Source organism: Crocodylus siamensis, chromosome 6 (genome assembly GCF_052110815.1).
Source record: "Crocodylus siamensis isolate JL-2025a chromosome 6, ASM5211081v1, whole genome shotgun sequence".
Lineage (NCBI taxonomy): Eukaryota > Metazoa > Chordata > Crocodylia > Crocodylidae > Crocodylus > Crocodylus siamensis.
Genome location: NC_143400.1, coordinates 28,080,401 through 28,099,408, shown reverse-complemented (window position 1 = coordinate 28,099,408; position 19,008 = coordinate 28,080,401). Strand labels below are relative to the sequence as shown.

At 60.7% G+C, this 19,008-nt stretch overlaps 1 protein-coding gene across 1 annotated transcript; it reads right to left on the bottom strand.

The window, feature by feature from the left end:
• Positions 1-6,116: 6,116 nt before the first annotated feature.
• ATP2A1 (ATPase sarcoplasmic/endoplasmic reticulum Ca2+ transporting 1) lies at positions 6,117-18,267 on the bottom strand. The gene is made up of 23 exons (XM_090056258.1): positions 18,085-18,267; positions 17,093-17,110; positions 16,900-16,982; positions 15,975-16,079; positions 15,605-15,743; positions 14,799-14,879; positions 14,379-14,464; positions 13,925-14,222; positions 13,681-13,847; positions 13,108-13,196; positions 12,547-12,649; positions 12,204-12,335; positions 11,825-11,950; positions 11,270-11,488; positions 10,660-10,995; positions 10,287-10,507; positions 9,928-10,130; positions 9,587-9,672; positions 9,319-9,452; positions 9,127-9,244; positions 8,503-8,620; positions 7,844-7,889; positions 6,117-6,647 (listed from the first exon to the last, which is right to left on the bottom strand). The coding sequence occupies exons 1-22, from the start codon at positions 18,200-18,202 to the stop codon at positions 7,885-7,887; spliced, it is 2,985 nt and encodes a 994-aa protein (XP_089912384.1). The 5' UTR covers positions 18,203-18,267; the 3' UTR covers positions 6,117-6,647; positions 7,844-7,884.
• Positions 18,268-19,008: the final 741 nt, after the last annotated feature.

Sequence of the window (19,008 nt, the reverse complement as noted above, 5' to 3'; positions counted from 1 at the left end):
ATACTTATGTATGTAAAACAAACATATTAATATGCAACGAGAAGCAAATATAATGACAGGTAAGTACCTATAGCCATGTCCCCCCTCGATGGAGAGCGTAGCAGGATGGCTGTGATTGTTAGGTCGGGATTAGCACCCCCGCCCAGCCCAGGTTCTTCAAGGCCAGTCCGCAGTGACCACAACCGTCACCTCCAACCCTCGTCTCACACTGCTACTCATTTTACACCGAGGGTCCGCGGTTGTCCGCTTAAACTGAACTGATGTCTCGCAGTTCTTACCCAGCGACAACGGGTTCTCGTCTCATTTCCTCTTTAAAGGCAAATTCCGCGCAGCCCGCGCTACCCGCGGCACACGCGAGCCGGAGCCCGGAGGCAGCACGAGATCTGAAGCGGAGCACGCGGGCTTCGCCCCGCCCTCCGGACCTCACTGACCCCGCCCACACAACCCTCGCAGCCAATCGCGGCGCTCCTCATAGCGTCCAACGGGAACACGAGGCTCCGATCTCGGCCCGGCTGCGCTGCCTGAATTACGTACGGCCCAGGCCTTCTTTCTTCTCCTCTCCCTGCCTTTACCTCCCGCCTGCCGGAGCTCGAGGCGCGCGGCCGAAGCCGCTTTTTTTCCCTCTCACTGCCCTCGTCTCTCGGCTGCAAACCCCGGCTTGAGCACGGGGCAGGATTTTCTTTTCTCTGCCTTTAATACGGGCTGCTCCGCGCAGGGTGACGCGCAGGGAGGGCGGGACGGAGCCGGCTTTGTTCCGGGTCCTTCTCTCCGGGCTCCAAGCCCCGCTCCAACCCCAGGCGGGCTTGGGTGCCCGCCCGGGTCTCCCCGGCGCGATGCCCGGCGCGGCCACAGGAGGGCGGCTCTGAGCAGGGCTTGGTCTGCGCCTTCACGGACTGCGGCAATGCCCCGACGGGACCACAGGAGGGCAGCACCGAGCAGCGGGTTCGCCTCCCCTCCTCGTGCTTGCAGTGCTCAGAGCGAACCACACAAGGGCAGCACTGAACCCGGTTTGTCTTCATACCGAGTGTGCATGCCCACGGTACCGATTATATAGCTATAACTACAGACACTAGTGTGCGATTATATGCAAGGATGATAGATTAATATCTATAGCACTAAAACTATGTATAGAAACAGGGAGACAGGTAGTAATAGGATCACTGTGTTAATTATGGTGTGTATTATGCACACACACACACTCTATCTGCATGTTGGTACACACACACACATCCTTATTAGATACATCTTTGTACAATTTGAAGTTTTTCAAAAGTAAGCACCAATGAATAACACCATCACTTCAACCCCATTCTCAATATTGTACTATTTTACACCAACGATCCCAAACTCTCCCCTGGAATTGAACTGATGTCAGATTCATAGTTGGTCGGGTCGGAAGGGACCTGAGCAGACCATCAAGTCCAACCCCCTGCCATGGCAGGAAAGAGTACTGGGGTCAAACCCCAGCAAGGTGTTCATCCAGCCTCCTCTTAAAGACCCCCAGGGTAGAAGCCAGCACCACTTCTCTTGGAAGTTGGTTCCAGATCCTAGCTGCCCTGACCGTGAAGTAGCGCCTCCTGAGAGCTAGTCTGAATCTACCCTCTGGCAGCTTGTGACCGTTATTTCTAGTCACTCCCCCCAATGCCTGCTGATCCCCTCTGACTAGTTTGTAACAGGCCACTAGATCCCCCCCTCGGCCTTCTCTTGTGGAGGCTGAACAGGTTCAGGTCCCGTAGCCTCTCATAGGGCCTACCCTGCTGCCTCCTGACCATGCGAGTGGCCTCCTCTGGACCCTCTCCATGTTGTCCACATCGCTCCTGAAGTGCGGCACCCAGAACTGGACACAGTACTCCAGCTGCGGCCTGACCAGTGCCGCATAGAGGGGGAGGATCACCTCCCTGGACCGGCTCGAGATGCATCTGTGCATGCATGACAAGTCACGGTTGGCCTGTCCTGTGGTGCTTCCTGAACAACAGGTTTTCATTTCTTTTTCCCCTCACTAAAAATGGGAAATGTGGTGCTTTGCAAGGTGCTCTCTAGAGAGGTTTCAGTATCAGCCCAGAAGGAAACATTCCTTCTCGGGGGCGCATGTGGACCCCTGTAGATCACCTCCCATCACATGGAGGAGACAGGGTGGCTCCCCAGGCAGGAGGAGAGAAAAAGGGCACTGGAACAGATAAACAGCTGCTAGCTGCAACACCAACCTCAGAAGAGAGCCTGGCACTGGGTGGGTTTTGTTATGTGTCAGGATCCCCAGGCTGCAAAGTTGTGTTAGAAACACGCGCTGGCAGCACAAAGCCATTTCCCTTCTTGTCCGCCCTTCTCTCCTGACTAATGTGGAGGGTGAGGCACAGGAGGGCAGCACTGAGGGGTTTCTTTTAATACTCTAGAGCAGTGGTCTCCAAACTTTTTTGATCCCACACCCCTATCAATAAAAAATTTTTGAGCACGCACCCCCAATATATGCATATTTATATAAATATACATATAAATAGAAGTTCTAATATTTTCTTCCCGCACCCCAGTGGATCATCTTGCGCACCCCACTTTGGAGACCACTGCTCTAGAGATGGATGCATACCTGCCCATATTAATATATTGAGACCCAAACATAATAGTATTTGAATACCTAAAGCCATTTCCCTTATTTCAGATAGAGAAAGACAGAAAAAGATATAGCAGTAGGATCACTATGTTTCTTACGGCACGTATTCTGCACACATTATGTGCACATCTGTGTATGCACACATGCTTATTATTGCATCTCTGTACAGTTGCAAGTTCAAAGTAACTACACAATGAAGTTCAATGTCACTTCAATCCCTCCTTTCCCCTATTTTACACCAAGAATCCCAGACTCTGCACTAGAACTGAAGTGAGGTCATGCAGTGTTTACTAAACAAGCAACGGCTTTTCTTTCCTTTAAAAAAAACAGGAAAGTCCATGTAAATATTGCTAGCAACAACATACCTCAGAACAGAGCCGCATGGGGCCGGAGGCAAGGCACGGGGATTCAAGAAGAGAAGGCCGCAGCCCGGCCCAACCCCTCCCTGCTCTCAGCACACTCCTTGCACCCGGCCACCTGAAAAGCTCCACTGGGCATCGGAGTCAGACCAATCAGCATGCAGAGCAGTGAAACCCTCTCACTAATCGCTGCCAGCCAATCAGACTGGACCTGTGGAAGCCCAGGGATCTTCTGAATACCTGAAATGGACCTTCACCTTTGCCCCTGTGCTAGCCCATCCAGACCCCTCCTTGTCAGTCATGGTAGAAAGGATGTGTCCAGCACTGCACTATTTGTGGCATCTCTCAGTGGCAAGGCCCAAGGCAAATGCTGCATCCCTGCATCTTATTTTCCTACAAACTTACACCAGCAGGAGAGAAATCTTGAGATGTTGACCTGTGAATTCACGGGCATCAGAGTGGCTTTCAGGGAGTGGCAGTAATACTTTGAAGAGCCATGGCACAAAGTGCAGGTTCTTACAAATGACAAAAAATCTATTTGCCAACCTGCATCCCCAGAAACTGGCACAAGAAGCAAGGGGGAGTTCCTACTTGTATACAGGAAATCATAGGAGTTAGGCTTGCAAGTCAACAGGCAGAAGGCTTGTTGCCTCTTCTGCATGCATCTAAACCCAGCGGGCTTACCGTCTGCATCTCTGTCCGTCTGTCCTGTTCTGAGATCACCAGCCCAAATGTTCCCCCTCAAACAAGCTGCTTCCAGAGTGCCGGAACTCTGTTTTTATTGACTTTTTTTCCAGCCCACAACAGCTGGAAATGGCCTTGGCTAAAGGGCCCCAGGGAGCTTGGTTTGCAGGGCCCCTGCATTCACCAACCACAGAACTAGCCCCATTGGCTCCAGGCCATGCTTGAAATAGCCTGATCCTGGTTCAGAATAAGCCCAGCACTTCTCTGGGTCCATCACTACTCCTAAGAGCATCTCTGACCTCCTCGGCCTCCAAGGTTCTGTCCCAGTCTCACTGGCCCTTTCCATCCAGGCCAGCACACCCCACGTCCCCTGCCTGCCCGGCAGGCAGCAATGGCATTGTGCAGCTGATCTCCTGAGGCAAGGCCCGCCTCTGCCCATGGGGGGCATATGTCTCCATGCTTCCCATGGAGGTGGAGTGTCCCATGTGGAGCCGCGGCCCCCAGCCCCGTGCCTCTGGACAACTGACCCCAGCCACGGGCCTAATTCACCCCTGCTCCTCCCTCACCACAGGGGCCTCAATCTCCCCTCTGCCCCATCCTTCTCCCCCACCCCTGGGACAGGACAAGGGATTTCATGGAAGGCCTTCAGAGGAAAGATGAGACTAGGAGAGGCTGATAGAGGCTGTCAGGTAGGACAGGGTCACAGAGGCTGTGGGGCTAACAAATGCTAAAGCTTGCAGAGATCAAAGGGCTCAACCACTGACCCAGGCACAGGGAGGGAGAATACGAATCTGTGGGGTCTGGGCCCCCAGGATCCTGTGAGCGAAGGGGCAGGCCATTACTTTTGGAGGCTGCTACCAGCAGTTAGAGGCAAGAGCTGCAGTCACTGGAGGTGGTACCATAGGAGCAGGACAGGGGAAGGGCAACTGCTGGTGCATGCCGTCTGCTGACCCTGCCAAAGCAGAAGCACATACTCACCTGTCACCCGTGGTGACTTGGCTGTTTCCAAGGGACTGCTGCAGGCCCTGCACAGCCACCTGAGTGCCTAGAGTTATCCACTGCACACACAACACCTCCTGGGGGCCCTTTTACCCCAAGCCCCGCTTCGGTCATGCTGCAGCTCCTTACTGACATGCCGGTGCATGAGGAGTCCCTACAAGAAAGAGCAGATCCATGTTAGACAGTTGAACGCAAGTGAAAATGCATGCACCGTTAAAGCACGCCGCAGTGGATGGGCCGACCCAACATATTTCCACTAAGAGTTCCCAATTCGCCAAACAAATATCACTTTTCTGCAGACATTCCTGCAAAAATGTGTTTCCAAATCACCATGCAATTTCCCTCACACAACATAACCATACGCTTACCCAATCACCTCACAATTTTCCACAGCTTCCACAACACACCAGTCACACAAAACAGTTCCTAAACCACCCTAAAATTACCACACCGTGTTACAGACAAGGGTCTTTGAGTGAATCTGACGTCTTTTATGAGACCAACTTAAATAGTTGGGGGAAAAATTTTCTTAGCAAGATTTTTTGCTAAGAGTTTTTTTTTCCAACTATTTAGGTTAGTCTAATAACAGATGTCAGATTCCCCCAAAGAGCCTTGTCTGCCCCCATCCTTAGGCCAACCCGGCTACAATCTTCACCCCCACACCATGTTACCTCACGTTTCCACAAACAGTTCCTATATCACCACTTCTGCACGCAGAACCGCCGTATTTCCAAAATAAGTTCCTGTATCACCACACAAGCTTACCAGTTTTCCACAAAAAAACACACATTTTCACACATTTCCAGAAAAAGGTTCCCAAATCAGCCGAGGACTCTCCCGACACAGCCGTGCGTCCCCGGATAGTTCCGACGAAACCCCCGCACAACGTGACCAGCTCTCCAGTAAAAAAAACCACGTGCCAGACTCCCCGAGAAAAGGATCCCAAGTCCTTACACAAAATAAGCGCTTTTCCACGCAAACTTCCACGTGCCCCCCAGGCCAGGCAACGCGGATCCTATTCGGACCAATCAGGGCAGAGCGTGCAGGCAGGCAGCCAATCACAAAACAGAACGCTCCAGCTACCTCCGTTGGCGCCCAGCGCTTTAGAAAGCCCCTGTGGGTGGGGCCCCGCCGCCTGACCAATCGAAGCGCAGCCCTGGCACCAGCCAATCAACGTGAGGCGAGGGCTAGCGTCTTCTCCGGCCGGCCACCAGCCAGTCGCAGCGAACGTCTCCCACCGCTCCTTGGCAGCCAATCAGAAGGTGAGAAAGGAGCACGCGCTCCTGGACCCGGCCGTCAACCATCAGCCAATCAGAGAGAAGGGCAAGCCAGCTCTGTCCCCACCCACGCGGCCCTCCCAACCAATCCCCGCTGGTGGAAGACGGCCAATGGAAACTGGAGTCTGGGATTCCGGCCCGTTCTCGCGGGTGTCTCCGGGGCGGCGGACACGTGCACACACGGCGGCGGCCTTGAGGCTTTTCGGATCTTTTATTGTCAATAAATAAGCAGCGCAGACCAGTCTCTGCGAGTCTCCGTCCCGGTCGTGCCCCCGCAAACCCCGTTCCGGGGGCGGCCCCACCCCGGGCCCGGCTTTGCAGTTAAAAAAAGAAAGAGACAGGAAAACACCCGGGGGGGGCTGGGGCTGAGACTGGGGCAGCGGAGGGGAAAGACGAAAGAGCCCGGAAATGTACAGAAGCGAAATGAGCTGGTAACCCCCGCCCCCCCTTCCCCCCATATCCCTCCCAGGGCAGGAAGCCAGGGGCGTGGCGGGAGAGGGGCATCGGGGGATGTGACCAGAGAGCAGGGGCTGGAGAACCGGGCCAGGGATGGGGGGCAGGGGCTGGAGGACAGAAGGGGGGGGGCAGTGGCAGGGGGTGGAGGATGGGAAGGGGGGTAGTGGCAAGGAGATGGGGCAGGGGAGGAAAACTGCGGATGTCGTCTCTGCTCCCACAGCTGCCCACAGCATCACTGCCGCCGTCTTTTCATCTCCTCTGCGTCCACTGTGGGGGGGAGAAGGGGCCATGAGACATGGAGCAGGGAGGCAGCACCAGCCCCAGAAAGTGCAGAGCAGGTGCAGAGCCCAGCCCCCCTCCCCCCCAAGGCCCAGCCCCCAGGATCCCTCACCTGGCAGGGCAAAGGCCAGCCCCTGGGATCCCCTCATCACCCCCCACCTAAAAGGGTAAAGCCCAGGCCCGGCCTCCTCCCTCACACCCCACCTTGCAGGGCAAAGGCCCAGCCCCCGGGATCCCCCCACCCACCAAGAGCCTGGAGCAAAGCCAGAGGCAGCAGCTGCAGCAGAGCAGCAGCCGCAGGGAACAGGGAGAAGCCCATGAGCCCGCGGTGCTGGGCTCTGCTCTGGCACAGGCCAAGCTCCGTGCCACTGCAGGCAGAGACAGCCATCAGCATTCAAAAGGGGCTTGAGACACAAAGGAGTCTGGCCCTGCCCTGGCCTGTCTGTGGGGCAGTGCCGCAGCAGCCCGCCTTGCCAGATCTCCCCGAGGCACAGGATCGGGGCCCAGAGCTGGGGCCCAGCCAGGCGCAGCTGCAGGCTGTGGCAGACTAGAAAAGGTGCAGGCTGCAGCTTCGTGCAGGCAGGACCAAACCAAGAGGGTGCAGCTGCTTCCAGCTCCCAGGAGGCCAGGGGTGGAGGGGTCTCAGACCCAGAAACTGTGGGGCTGGGGAGGGGGCATGAGGAGGGAACAGGTCACAAAAAACCTGGGTCAACGCCCTCCTCCTAGCCCATCCCTGCTGCTGCCAGAGGCTGGGCTGCAGGGACTGCACTGACCCCACAAGGCACCAGAACAAAGCACCAAGGAGTCAGCCAAGGGCACAGAGCAGAGGAGTCCAGGGTCCAGACTTGAGGGCCACAGAGGGCTGAGGGAGGTGAACCCCCAGGGGGGCGGCCGGAGGGAACTGGGCTGCTCCTCCCCAGGACAGCAGGCAGGGGGTGCTGCTGCAGGGGAGGAAAAGTGCTGGGCCCCCAAGCTGGGACTCCCATCGTAGCTGGGGATGGACACGGGCGAAGGAAGCCAAAACAGCATGGCCAGTCCGGCCCGACGGGTGCTGTTCCTGTGGGGCTGAGCCAGGTGAAGGCCACCCCCAGCTCCCAGCCACTCCCCAGGGGCAGCCGCGCAGGACAAAGGACGCAGAGCCGACAAGCAGCCAGCAGGGCAGGGGGGCAGTGCGGGGCAGGTACCTGTGAGACGGGACCAAGGAGATGGAGGGGGGAGGAGGAAGTTACGCTACAAAGGGAAAGGACAAGAAAGAGTTAATGGAAACAGGAGGGTGCAGGGGGGCAGGGTTCATGGGATGTCCCGGGGCCTGTGCAGGGAGGCATGGATGGATGAATGGATGGATGGATCAATGGACAGACAGATCCATCCATCAAAGGACAGACGGACGGACAGATGGAAGGAACATGAAACCCATCAAGGGTGGATGGCAGGGCGGACAGGAACAGGTAGGAACTCTGTCTGGGCTCCCAGTCCCACCCACCCCCCAGGTCCAATTCATCAGACCCCCTCCCCATCCTCAAACCTACAGGGGCCCAAGCACTACTGCCCCCTCCCCCCCTGTACCAACACCCCCTATTCCCCTCCTAGTGCTGAGGTGAGGACCCAGGCATCTAGCTCCCAGGCGCAGACCCCACTCCTGGCATGGGGAGGAGAGTGGGCAGACAATCCAGGCTGCTCTAACCCCCCCGCCCTGCCAGGCACTGGGCAGAGAACCCAGGCATCCAGGCTGCCGCAGGGCCCTGGATGGGTGTGTGAGGGGGGAGAGATAAGAGGGCAGGAGATGGTTAGTGCAGGGTTGGTTTTAGGGGGTCCCGTGGAGCGTAGGAACAGGGGTTCTCACCCTCTAGGTAGTTGCGGGCGACGAACTTCAGAGCCTCATCGAGGAGGATAACGGGGATGGAAATCTTCAGCACCATCAGCCAGTGCGGCAGGTCCAGTGGCGTGAGCTTGAAGATCATCTGGGGTGGGGGTCGGGGACAGGGGGTCAGGGTTGGGCTCCCAGACCCCCCCCAGGCCCCGCCAGCCTGCTGCCGAGTCCATGTGAAGGTCCCCCGGGTTAAAGTGTTCCAGACACACATGCTCACTGCCCCGCCCTGGGGTGACGCCACACACCCACTACACTGCAGTCACTACATGTCAAGGTCAGCAATGACTCCCCCTCCCACCCAAGTGTGCCCTCTATCCCAGGTTGAGATACCCCCCACCCATGTGTGTCTGCTCCACCCAGGGTAGGGCCATGCCTCCAGTGGGTCCACTCCCCTAGGTTCAACCTCAGGGTGAATTAACCCATTCTGCTCCATGCACACCAGTGCCCCCCTTCCCTCCTTGCTGGCCAGGCGCTGTCACTACCCAAAGGGGCCTGTGTGTGTGCCCCCAACATAAGGTGGGTCAGATCCACTGCAGAAGAAAATGCCCTGGGGTAAAGGCAGTTCCGCTCCCTACCCCCCGTTCCCCCAGGACTCACGGGGAGGGGTTCGACGTAGAGGATGACAAAGTGCAGGGACATGGAGAGGCAGATGGAGCCCATGAGCCAGATGTTCACCCAGGGCGGCATCCGCACCAGTGACTGGTTCTCAGACAGGCTGAGGAGGGAGACAGGGGTCAGGACTCAGGGTCAGGGAGTGGGATGGAGGGTCAGGGGTCAGTCCATCCTTGCCTGTTGAGGGCATTGCACATCTCGATGGTGACCAGCACGGACAAGGCCATGGTCATGGGCACAGGGGACTCGAAGATCTCACACTCCAAGCCCTCAAAGTCCACATTGTGCTGTGTGCACTGCATGAAGTGAGACTGGGGGGGGCAAAGGGGGGGATCAGAGGCTGCCTGGCCCAGACCCCCACAACCCCACAGTGTCCCACCTCCCCCCAGCAGCCAGGGGCCCCCCCAAGTCTGCCCTGCAAGGACCCCCAGCCCCTGGCACACACCAGCTGGTGGTAGGTGACCCCCGGACCGTCATCAGCATACATGAACCACCAGGCAGCTGCACCCACAGTCGCAGCACCCACGTAGCCTGCGGGAGGGGGCACAAGAAAAGAGGCGTGGCTGAGTGCTGGTGTTGCAGCTGAGGCTGCGTGTCCGCGCCATGACATGAATGAGATCCCCCCCAGGGTAAAATCTGACGCTGCGCAAGTCCCCAGTGCATTGTGGTGGAGCTGTATCCTGGGGAAGTGCCAGCATCACATGCGTGTCTGCCCGCACCATGACGGAGGCATATCTCAGGATAAGTGCTGGCACCACGTGTGCCCTCCCATGCTACGAAGCTCACCTCCAATGGCGAGGTAGCGGAAGAAGAGCCAGCCACTAATAAGCGGCTCCTTGGGGCTGCGTGGCGGCTTGTCCATGATGTCCAGGTCAGGCGGGTTGAAGCCGAGGGCAGTGGCCGGGAGCCCATCGGTCACCAGGTTCACCCACAGCAGCTGCACCGGGATCAGCGCCTCAGGCAGCCCCAGCGCCGCCGTCAAGAAGATACTGCCGCGCATGGACAGACAGACAGGTCAGCCGGGCCCAGGCAGGGTAGGGGCAGGGCTGGGCTGGGCTGGGCTGGGGGTCCCAGACCCCTGGGTTCTCTGTGAGTGATAGCACCCCAGATACCAGGGGTTCATGTGCAGCCCTGGGAGCACTCACCAGACAACCTCTCCCACGTTGGAGGAAATGAGGTAGCGGATGAACTGTTTCATATTGTTGTAGATGGCACGGCCCTCCTCCACCGCCGCCACAATGGTGGAGAAGTTGTCGTCTGCCAGTACCATCTCCGAAGCCGTCTTGGCCACGGCTGTGCCTGAGCCCATGGCAATGCCAATCTCCGCTTTCTTCAGCGCCGGCGCATCGTTCACCCCATCCCCTGTCTGTCCAGGGGGCGCAGTGTGAGGCAGGACCCAGTGTGCCCTGGGCAGCACCCCCACTAGGTTCCACCCCAAGCGACCCCCAGGGCAGCACCCCTCTATACCCGCAGCACCGCGCCCCCACAACCTGTACCCCCACACTCAGCACCCCGCACCATGGCAGTGATCTCGTCGAATGACTGCAGGAACTCGACAATCTTGGACTTGTGGGTGGGTTCAACACGGGCAAAGCAGCAGGCGCGGCGGCAGGCCTCCCGCTGCTCAGCTGGCGGCAGGTCATCAAATTCGCGGCCCGTGTAGGCACGGCCCGTCACCTCCTCCTCCTCAGTGAAGATACCGATGCGGCGGCATATGGCAATGGCTGTGCCCTTGTTGTCACCCGTGATCATGATGACACGGATGCCGGCATCGCGGCACAGCTCAATTGAGCCCATCACCTCCTTGCGCGGTGGGTCCAGCATCCCCACGCAGCCCACGAACGTCAGGTCCACCTATGCGGGGTGGGGAGTTGAGGGGGCGGCCTGACCTCTGATCCCTGACCCCAACCCTCACCCCAGCCTGCAAACATCATGTCTACCAGTTCAAGGGGCACTTTGACCCCTGCCCCTGCTCCTAAATCCCAGCCAGGCAACCCAGACTTCTCCTCCCCCAAGGGCTTTAGGGGCCCCCAAATCCACCTCCCCCAGGTCCTTCGATACCCCCCTATGTCTCCCAGGGCCTTCAAGACTCCCCAAGTCCCGATCTCCTCAGGGCTGTGAAGCTGACCTCATACTCAATGAACTTGGCGGAGTCCTCGAGCACCATGTCCTCACGCTTGGGGGGGGTGTCGCGGGTGGCCAGGGCCAGGCAGCGCAGCGTGTCACGGCCCGTCCCCCACTCCTTGATCACACCCATGATCTTGTCCTTCACCACTGGTGTCAGCGGCACCCGTGTCGTCCCCACGCGCACATAGTTGCACCGGTCGATCACCCCCTCAGGAGCTCCCTATATCGGGGGGTAGCCAGGAATGGCTGCCAGGATTCCCTGGGCCCACCCCAGTGCCAGCTGCCCCCAACCCTATCACTTGGGGGGAGGGGGGTCACTGCACCCAGACACTGGTCCATTGATCACCATGGGAACAGGATGAGAACCCCCCACTTCCAACCCTTGTAGGGAGGGATCAGTGGTACCCAGGGGTAATGGTCACCATGGGAGGAAGAGGGGCTACCCCTATCTCCATCACTTGGGATGGGACATGGCATGGGGAGCGGGGGTCTGGTGGTTGCCATGGGAACAGAAGGAAATCCCTCCCCCACCCCCAAATATCTCCAGCACGTGCACCTTGATGAACATCTTGTTGCCAACGGCGGCACGCGAGGCCTTGGCAGGGGTGCAGTAAACAGACATGGATTTGCGGTCACGGGAGAACTCCATTGTGAACTCCTTCTTCATCAGCTGCTTGATCACCTGCGCAGAAGCAGTGCGTTCACGCACCCATGGCCCCAGCCCACGAGGCATCCACAGTGCACCCGAAACCACAGGGCGGGCCATGGGTTTACCCCCCACAACCTACAGGGGGGCTCATGGGGCTCACACCCCCTGCAGCAGCATCCATAGACCCCCCAAAACTGCAGGGACTTTCACAGCGGGTGCAGGAGTTGATGCGGGGTCTGTTGGGTCTGGGGAGATCTGGGGGGCCCAGGGGGGCCCCGACACTCACGGAATTGCAGGCCATGGCGCGCTCCACCTTGGAGAGGCCACGCACGTCGGTGTTGAAAACGTTCATCTTCTCCACCAGGCAGGTCAGAGCAGTCTCCGTCGCCTCCCCCACCTTCTCATACACCCCCTTTGACTGTGGGGTCAAGGGTCGGGAGTCACAGCCAGGCCAGAGGTCACAGGGGTCAGCGTTAGAGGAGAAGGCAGGGGTCAGAGGTCACCACCCCAGGGCAGAGCAAAGGGGCCAGGGTTAAGGCTAGGTGGGTCAGGGGTCACCACCGCAGGCAGGGCTGGTGCCAGATGGAGGGGTTGGGCCAGGGTGTCAGGGCAGGGGTCAGGGGCTGCACCTCATTGAAGTCAAGAGAGGAGTCATTGCAGAGGGCGCAGATGGTGGCCAGCTCCACCAGCCCGTCGTACTGCCCGGCCCGCACCTGCTTGTCATTCTTCAGCCTGGAGAGACAGAAAGCCAGGCATGCTGGGAGGGGGGGGTCAAAGGTCATGGTAGGGGAAAGGGCACAGGCTCAGGGATGCCTGGGAGAAAGGCCTCAGAGCATGACATGCTGGGAGTAGGAGGGGTCAAAGGTCATTGCAGGGGGAGCAGCAGAGCTCCAGGGATACCTAGAGCTGGGCCTAGTGGGAAGTCGAAAGCCACATGCCAAGGGTCACGGGGGTGTCAGGAAGGTGGGTGCCAAGCAGGGCATTCTGGAGATGGGGTCAGACGTCATTTCAGCAGTAGGGGCAGGGCGTGCCCGGAAGAGGCGTTCAAAGCACGGCATGCTCAGAGCAGGGGGTAAACGGTTGAGGGAGGGCTGGAGTGAGAGAGTGCCCAGGAAAAGGGTTCATAGAGGAGCATGCTGCGAGGGTCAGAGGTCACAGCCGGGGTTGGAGGTCACAGTGGGGTCACTCACACTTCCCCCTCAGGGGCATAGGTGGAGCCGGTGATGGAGAACTCATTGAGGGCGCAGACGTCCCCCTCTACCTTGTCCAGCACAAACATCTGCAGGGCCAAGGAGACAGGTGAGCACTGACCCCGCAGGTCCCCAGTGCCTCACGCACCAGCACCAGGGCACTGCAGGGTCCCTGAGGGGGTGGGGAGCCACATACCGGGGGGGGGGGCAGGGGTCCTTGGGGTCCCCACACCTTGCACACAGACATCTGGTTGGGGCTGCAGGTACCTTGCACGCGGACAGTTGGTGGGTGTTGAGGGTGCCAGGGTTGGCTAGGGGGACACTGGAGGGGGGCTTGGGGGGGCAACGACACTCTGGGGGGTCCTGGGTACCTTGCAGAGGGACACATGGGGGGTGTGCAGGGGGTGGGGGGCTCTGAATGTGGGTCCTGGGGTACCTTGCAGGTTGGTGGTGGGTGTCGGGGGGTGCAGGGGTGGGAGCTCCTAAGGGGGGCCTGGGGATCCTGGGGTACCTTGCAGATGGACATCTAGATGGTGGTGGGTGTGGGGGGGTCCCAAGGAGTGTCCCGGGTACCTTGCAGACAGACATCTGGTTGGTGGTGAGGGTGCCAGTCTTGTCAGAGCAGATGACGGAGGTGCAGCCGAGCGTCTCCACGGAGGGCAGGCTGCGCACGATCGCGTTCTTCTTGGCCATGCGGCGTGTGCCCAGTGCCAAGCACGTGGTGATCACAGCCGGCAGCCCTAGGGGGGGCAGGGGGGTCAACCAGGAGCCTGGGCAGGGGGGCCAGGGTTGCTGGTGGGGGCAGGGGGACATGTACCCTCAGGGATGGCAGCCACGGCCAGGGCCACGGCAATCTTGAAGTAGTAGATGGCACCGCGGATCCAGGAGCCGCCGTGCACAGGATCATTGAAGTGGCCAATGTTGATGAGCCAGACAGCTACACAGATGAGCGAGATGACCTTGGACAGCTGCTCTCCGAACTCATCCAGCTTCTGCTGCAGTGGCGTCTTCTCCTGCTCTGTTGCCGCCATCTCGTCCCGAATCTTCCCAATCTCTGTGTTCACGCCTGTCGCCACCACGATGCCCACGGCCTTGCCTGCCCCAATGTTCGTGCCCTGCCACCATGCGGGGAGCAGGGCATCACAGCACGGTCCCTGCAGCTGCTCTGCTTCTGCACAGCCCCCAGCAGCCCCCCACAGCCCCCAGTGCCCTGCTGCACTTCCCACCCCCCTGCCCCACCGCAGCCCCCCCGTAGCCCCTAGTCATCTCACTGAGAAGAGCATGTTCTTCTTGTCCTGGTTGACAGCGCGGGGGTCAGGGACAGGTTCCGTGTGCTTGATCACGGACACAGACTCACCTGCAGTGGGGAAGGGGGAGGGAACCAGAAAGGCTTAATCATGCCTGTGGGAAAGAAAGGGGCAAAACAGACAAGAACATGCACGCACACGTGCAAGCATCCTCTTGCCTTCACGTACACACACACAGACTCTCCCCTGAACAGGTGTGCACCAACACACATACGCACGCACGCACACTGCCTGCACGCACACTGTTCTGACGTGTGCTCGGCTTGCATGCATGCACCGTTTGCACACCATTGCACACTCACTGTTCCATGCACATACACACACACATATGCGCTCCCTGCCACACAGAGCCCCCCACCCGCCCTGGCCATGCCCCCCGGGTACCGGTGAGAATGGACTGGTCAACGCGGAGGGTGGTCGACTTGATGGCGAGGATGCGGATGTCGGCTGGGACCTTGTCCCCCACTGCACAGACAGACAGACAGACAGACATGGGGCGTGAGAGCCAGGCGGGTGTTGGGAGGACCTCAACTCTCCCGGCACCCACCACCCCCCTCCCATCCATCCAGGGAGGTGCAGCACAAGGTGCAGCCACCAGGAGGCCAGCTGGGGTGGGAGGTCTCAGCAGGTGGGGGGCAGCCTGCCCGGGACTCCTGGGTCTCAGGCCAAAACCCAAGGCCAGGACTCCTGGGTTCTGTGACCCCGCCCCCCGACCAGGGCATTAAGTGTCGTCCCCTCCCCCCCAAGGCTGTCTCAGCACATTGTGGCAGGCGGGGGGGCCGACCTACAAGGCAGTCCTGGCTGCTCAAGGAGCTGCCGAGGTCACAGCTGACAGGGGGGTCACTCCCAGCCTTGTAATGCTGGGGGTGGGGGGGGTGCAACACCTGTTCCTGCTGCAAGGGGATCTCCCAGCCTGGCCCAGCACAGCCTGTTCCCAGTCCCCGCCCCCCCAACCCCTGGGTCAGGGCAGGCCGGGTCAGGCGTAAACAAGCCAGGGGGGCGGCTCTGCTCCCAGAGAACCCAGGCGTCCGGCACAGCTTCCCAGCTCCCTCAGCCCCGGGAACCCAGGCGCCTGGGCTCTGCATCCCCCACATCAACCCCCTTCCCCAGGGGTGGGTGCAGCTCAGACCTGGGCACCCGGGACCACCCCCTGCCCCCCCCCCGCAGGGCCCAGGGCTGGTCAGGCTCACCGGCCACCTCAGTGATGTCGCCAGGCACCATCTCCCGGGCCTTGATGCGCTGCACAGACTTGCGGTCGGAGCGGTACACCTTGCCCATCTCGGGCTCGTACTCCTTCAGCGCCTCGATGGCATTCTCCGCGTTGCGCTCCTGCCAGGCAGACGAACAGATGGCGCTCGGGCCTATGCTCACAAGCATTGGAGGGGTGTTGGGGCTGGGGACACAAAACCCACCCAGCTTGGGGGGGGGAGGGGCAGCAGGGAGGGCAGGGATGGGGACACAGGATGCACCCAGCTCTGGGGATGGGTAAGTCGAGGTCAGGAACAAAGGATGCACCCAGCTCTGGGGATGGATAAATCGAGGCTAGGGATGCAGCGTTACCTGCCAGACACCAACGACGGCATTGGCGATGAGGATGAGGAGGATGACAAAGGGCTCCACAAAGGCTGTGACAGTCTCCTCCCCCTCTTCAAACCAGGCCAGCACCTGCCGCGGGAAAAGGCAGGGAAGGGGGTTAGACCCCTAGCCATCCCCCCAGGCCAGGGAACCCAGGCACCCGGAGGCTCCCACCTGCACCTGCACTCCCCCCCCCCGAAGATCCCAAAGAGCTGGCCTCCCAGCAGCCCCTGCTCCAAGCCGCCAGGCCACGCTGCCCCCAGGGAACCCGGGCATCCAGGCCCCATCCCCCCCCAAGTCTCCCTCCAGCGAAGCCAGGCGTGGGGGCTCCCAGCTGCCCCCGCCGCAGGCAGCAGGTCGGGTTTCAGGCCGGCTCACACGCGAGGTGGGGGGGCCACCTGTCCCGGCCCCAGCAAATGTCAAGATGCTCGGGCCCCCCGCCTTGGCCCCCGGCAGCTGCCGACACCGGAGACGCTGGCCCAGATGCCAGCGAGCAAGACGCTGCCGGGGAAGGTCACTGCAAAGGACGGGAGCCCGGGAACCCAGGCGTCCAGGACCGGGCCCTGCTGGCACCCCCCACTCCCATCCCAGCCACGAACCCAAGGGCCCAGCTCAGGCCCCCCCTCACCTGCCAGGCCCCACGGCTGGCCCGGGCTCCCACCCCCCTGACAGCCACATCCTGTGCTACAAAAACATTAACCCCTTTGCCTCGTGACCCCCACAACCTGTGTGACCCCCTGTGGCTCCCGTGACCCCCCTATGACCCATAACCCCTATGGCCCGTGACACCCCCCCATACCTCTCTACACTCCTGTGACCCACCTTGTGTCCCCCAAAACCTCCCTAGCTTCCTGTGCGCCCTATAGCCCCCTTGCAACCCCCGTTTTGCCGCCAGGGACCCCAGACTCACAAAGGAGATGCAGGCTGCCAGCAGCAGGATCCGCACCAGCAGGTCCTCAAACTGCTCCACCACCAGCTCCCAGATGGACTTGCCTGGCCGGGTCACAGGTCAGGGGTCAAGGGCCTGGGGTCAAGGGTCAGCTCCCAGCCCCTGCCCTGTGGAGGAGGGGGCAGGAAGGAAGGGGATAGGGGCCGGGACTCACCTTCCTCCGCTGGCAGCTCTGTGGGCACCGACACGGACAAGTGTGTTTGGGGGGAGAAAACGGGTGAGTCCAGCCTGCGGCCCCTCGCACATCTGTCTGCCACTGCCCCGGGCCCACCGGGCACCTGTCTCTCCCTCCACACTTCAGCCTCTGTCTGTCCGGCTGTCTGCTGGGTCTGTCCATCTATCCATCCTCTCATTCATCTGCCTGCCTGTCCGCACTCATCCCTCTGCTGGCCCGTCTGTCTGGCCACCACAGCCCTCCACATGTGGGGTGCATGCCCAGCTGTCCGTCCGTCACCCTCCAGTCTGTGGGCCCCGGTCTTACCCACCTCTCCTGTACACCGCCCCCCCGCGCCCTGTCGCAGCATCTGTCTGTATATCCGTCCATCCTCGTACGCCCTTTCCGCACATACACATCTCCCCATGTGTCTGTCCGTCCATCCCTCCATCTATGCCCCCATCCACGCACCTATGGCTCCAGCTCCCGACCCCCATGCCGCCTGTCCGTCTGTTCCACACCCGATCTCCCCCCACCAGCTACCAACAGTGCCTGACCCTTATGGCCCCTGCTTATCCATCTGTCCATCCCTCTAGCCGTCCTTGTCCCTGCCATGCCCTCCACCCACCTGACTGCAACGTCCATCCACCCGCCTGCCCGTCTGTCTACACATCCATCCACACATGACGTATCTGCCTCACTGGGCTCGGTCTCTCTGCCCCCCAGATGCACCCCCTGCATCTCAGAGCCCCCCCGCCACAGCCAGGGCCTTCAGCCACCTGCACCCACCTCCCCCAATACCCACACAGCATGCAGCCATCCGGCCTTGCACCCCACCCGGCCCGCTGGCCCTCCCCGCCCCACTGGACACTTGCCCAGCTGCTGCCATCCGCCCCAGTCCAGCCTGCTCCACACTGCCCACGCAACAGCACCCATCTGCCCATGTGCCCACCATACCCTGCCGCTGTGCCGCCCCCATGGCGCTGGCTCACCGTTAGGGCCATACTTCTCCAAGCTGCGCTTGACCTGCTCGGGTGAGAGGCCAGTGGCCTCACTGACGCCAAAGTAGGCCAGGCATTCCTCCACCGTCTTGGCGTGCGCGTTGTCCATGGCCGCGTCCCACCCCAGCACCAGCCGCCGCCACCCGCATCCGCACCCGCCCAGCCGGCCTGGCCCCTCACCCTTATGAGGCGTGTGGTGCCCCCGGCCCACATTGGGCGGAGCCCGCTGACATCACACCAGCATTCCGCTGACTCGGGGGCGCAGAGGGGAGGGGGGCGGGGGGGCTCCAGGCCCCAGTGTCACTCAACCCCTCGCACCCAGGGCCCGCCCCCACCCGCTATTTCTGGCCCTGGACACATGGGCGCAGGAGCTTGGCCCTACCCCGCCGGCCCACGAGACCCAGGCGTCCGGGAGCCCACCTGGCTAGTGCCCACTAGGCCCCCCCTACCCTGCCCAGGGACCCAGGCATCCGGGACCCCCTCTGCTCTCGTCCGGAGACCCCAGCAGCTTTCCCAGGGAGCCCAGGAGTCTGGGGATCCCCCCACTCCTGCCCCCCAGGACCTCGAATCCTCTCCCACAAAACCCAGGCATCTGGGCTCCCTGCCCCGCCAGGAGAACCCAGGTATCCAGGCCCAGCCCCATCTCCTCTCACGCCAAGGCCTCGCTCTCTGCCCCGAGAACCCAGCTCCCCCTCTGCCCCTCCAGCTTCAATGCAGCATCTTCTTCACCCGCAGAAATCACCGCTGGGTTAACCCGGACGCCTGGGCTCTCCACCAGTTCTGGGAGGGGGCTCAGATGCCTAGGTTCCCTGCCCCCCCCCCCCCCCAGCACCAGCAGCTCCTTGAGACACTGCCACCCCCCTTCCCCCCCCCAGCTCGGCCTGGACACCAGATCCTGCCCAGCTGCCCACGGCG

What these genes read in the sequence shown, in the direction of transcription:
- ATP2A1 (XM_090056258.1), bottom strand. Translation starts at nt 18,202, where the DNA reads ATGGACAACGCGCACGCCAAGACGGTGGAGGAATGCCTGGCCTACTTT. An exon ending in AGAAGAACATGCTCTTCTCA is followed by an intron (nt 14,223 to 14,378) that starts GTGAGATGACTA and finishes GCATGGTGGCAG; the next exon opens with GGCACGAACATTGGGGCAGG. An exon ending in ATGTGCAATGCCCTCAACAG is followed by an intron (nt 9,245 to 9,318) that starts GCAAGGATGGAC and finishes CTCCCTCCTCAG; the next exon opens with CCTGTCTGAGAACCAGTCAC.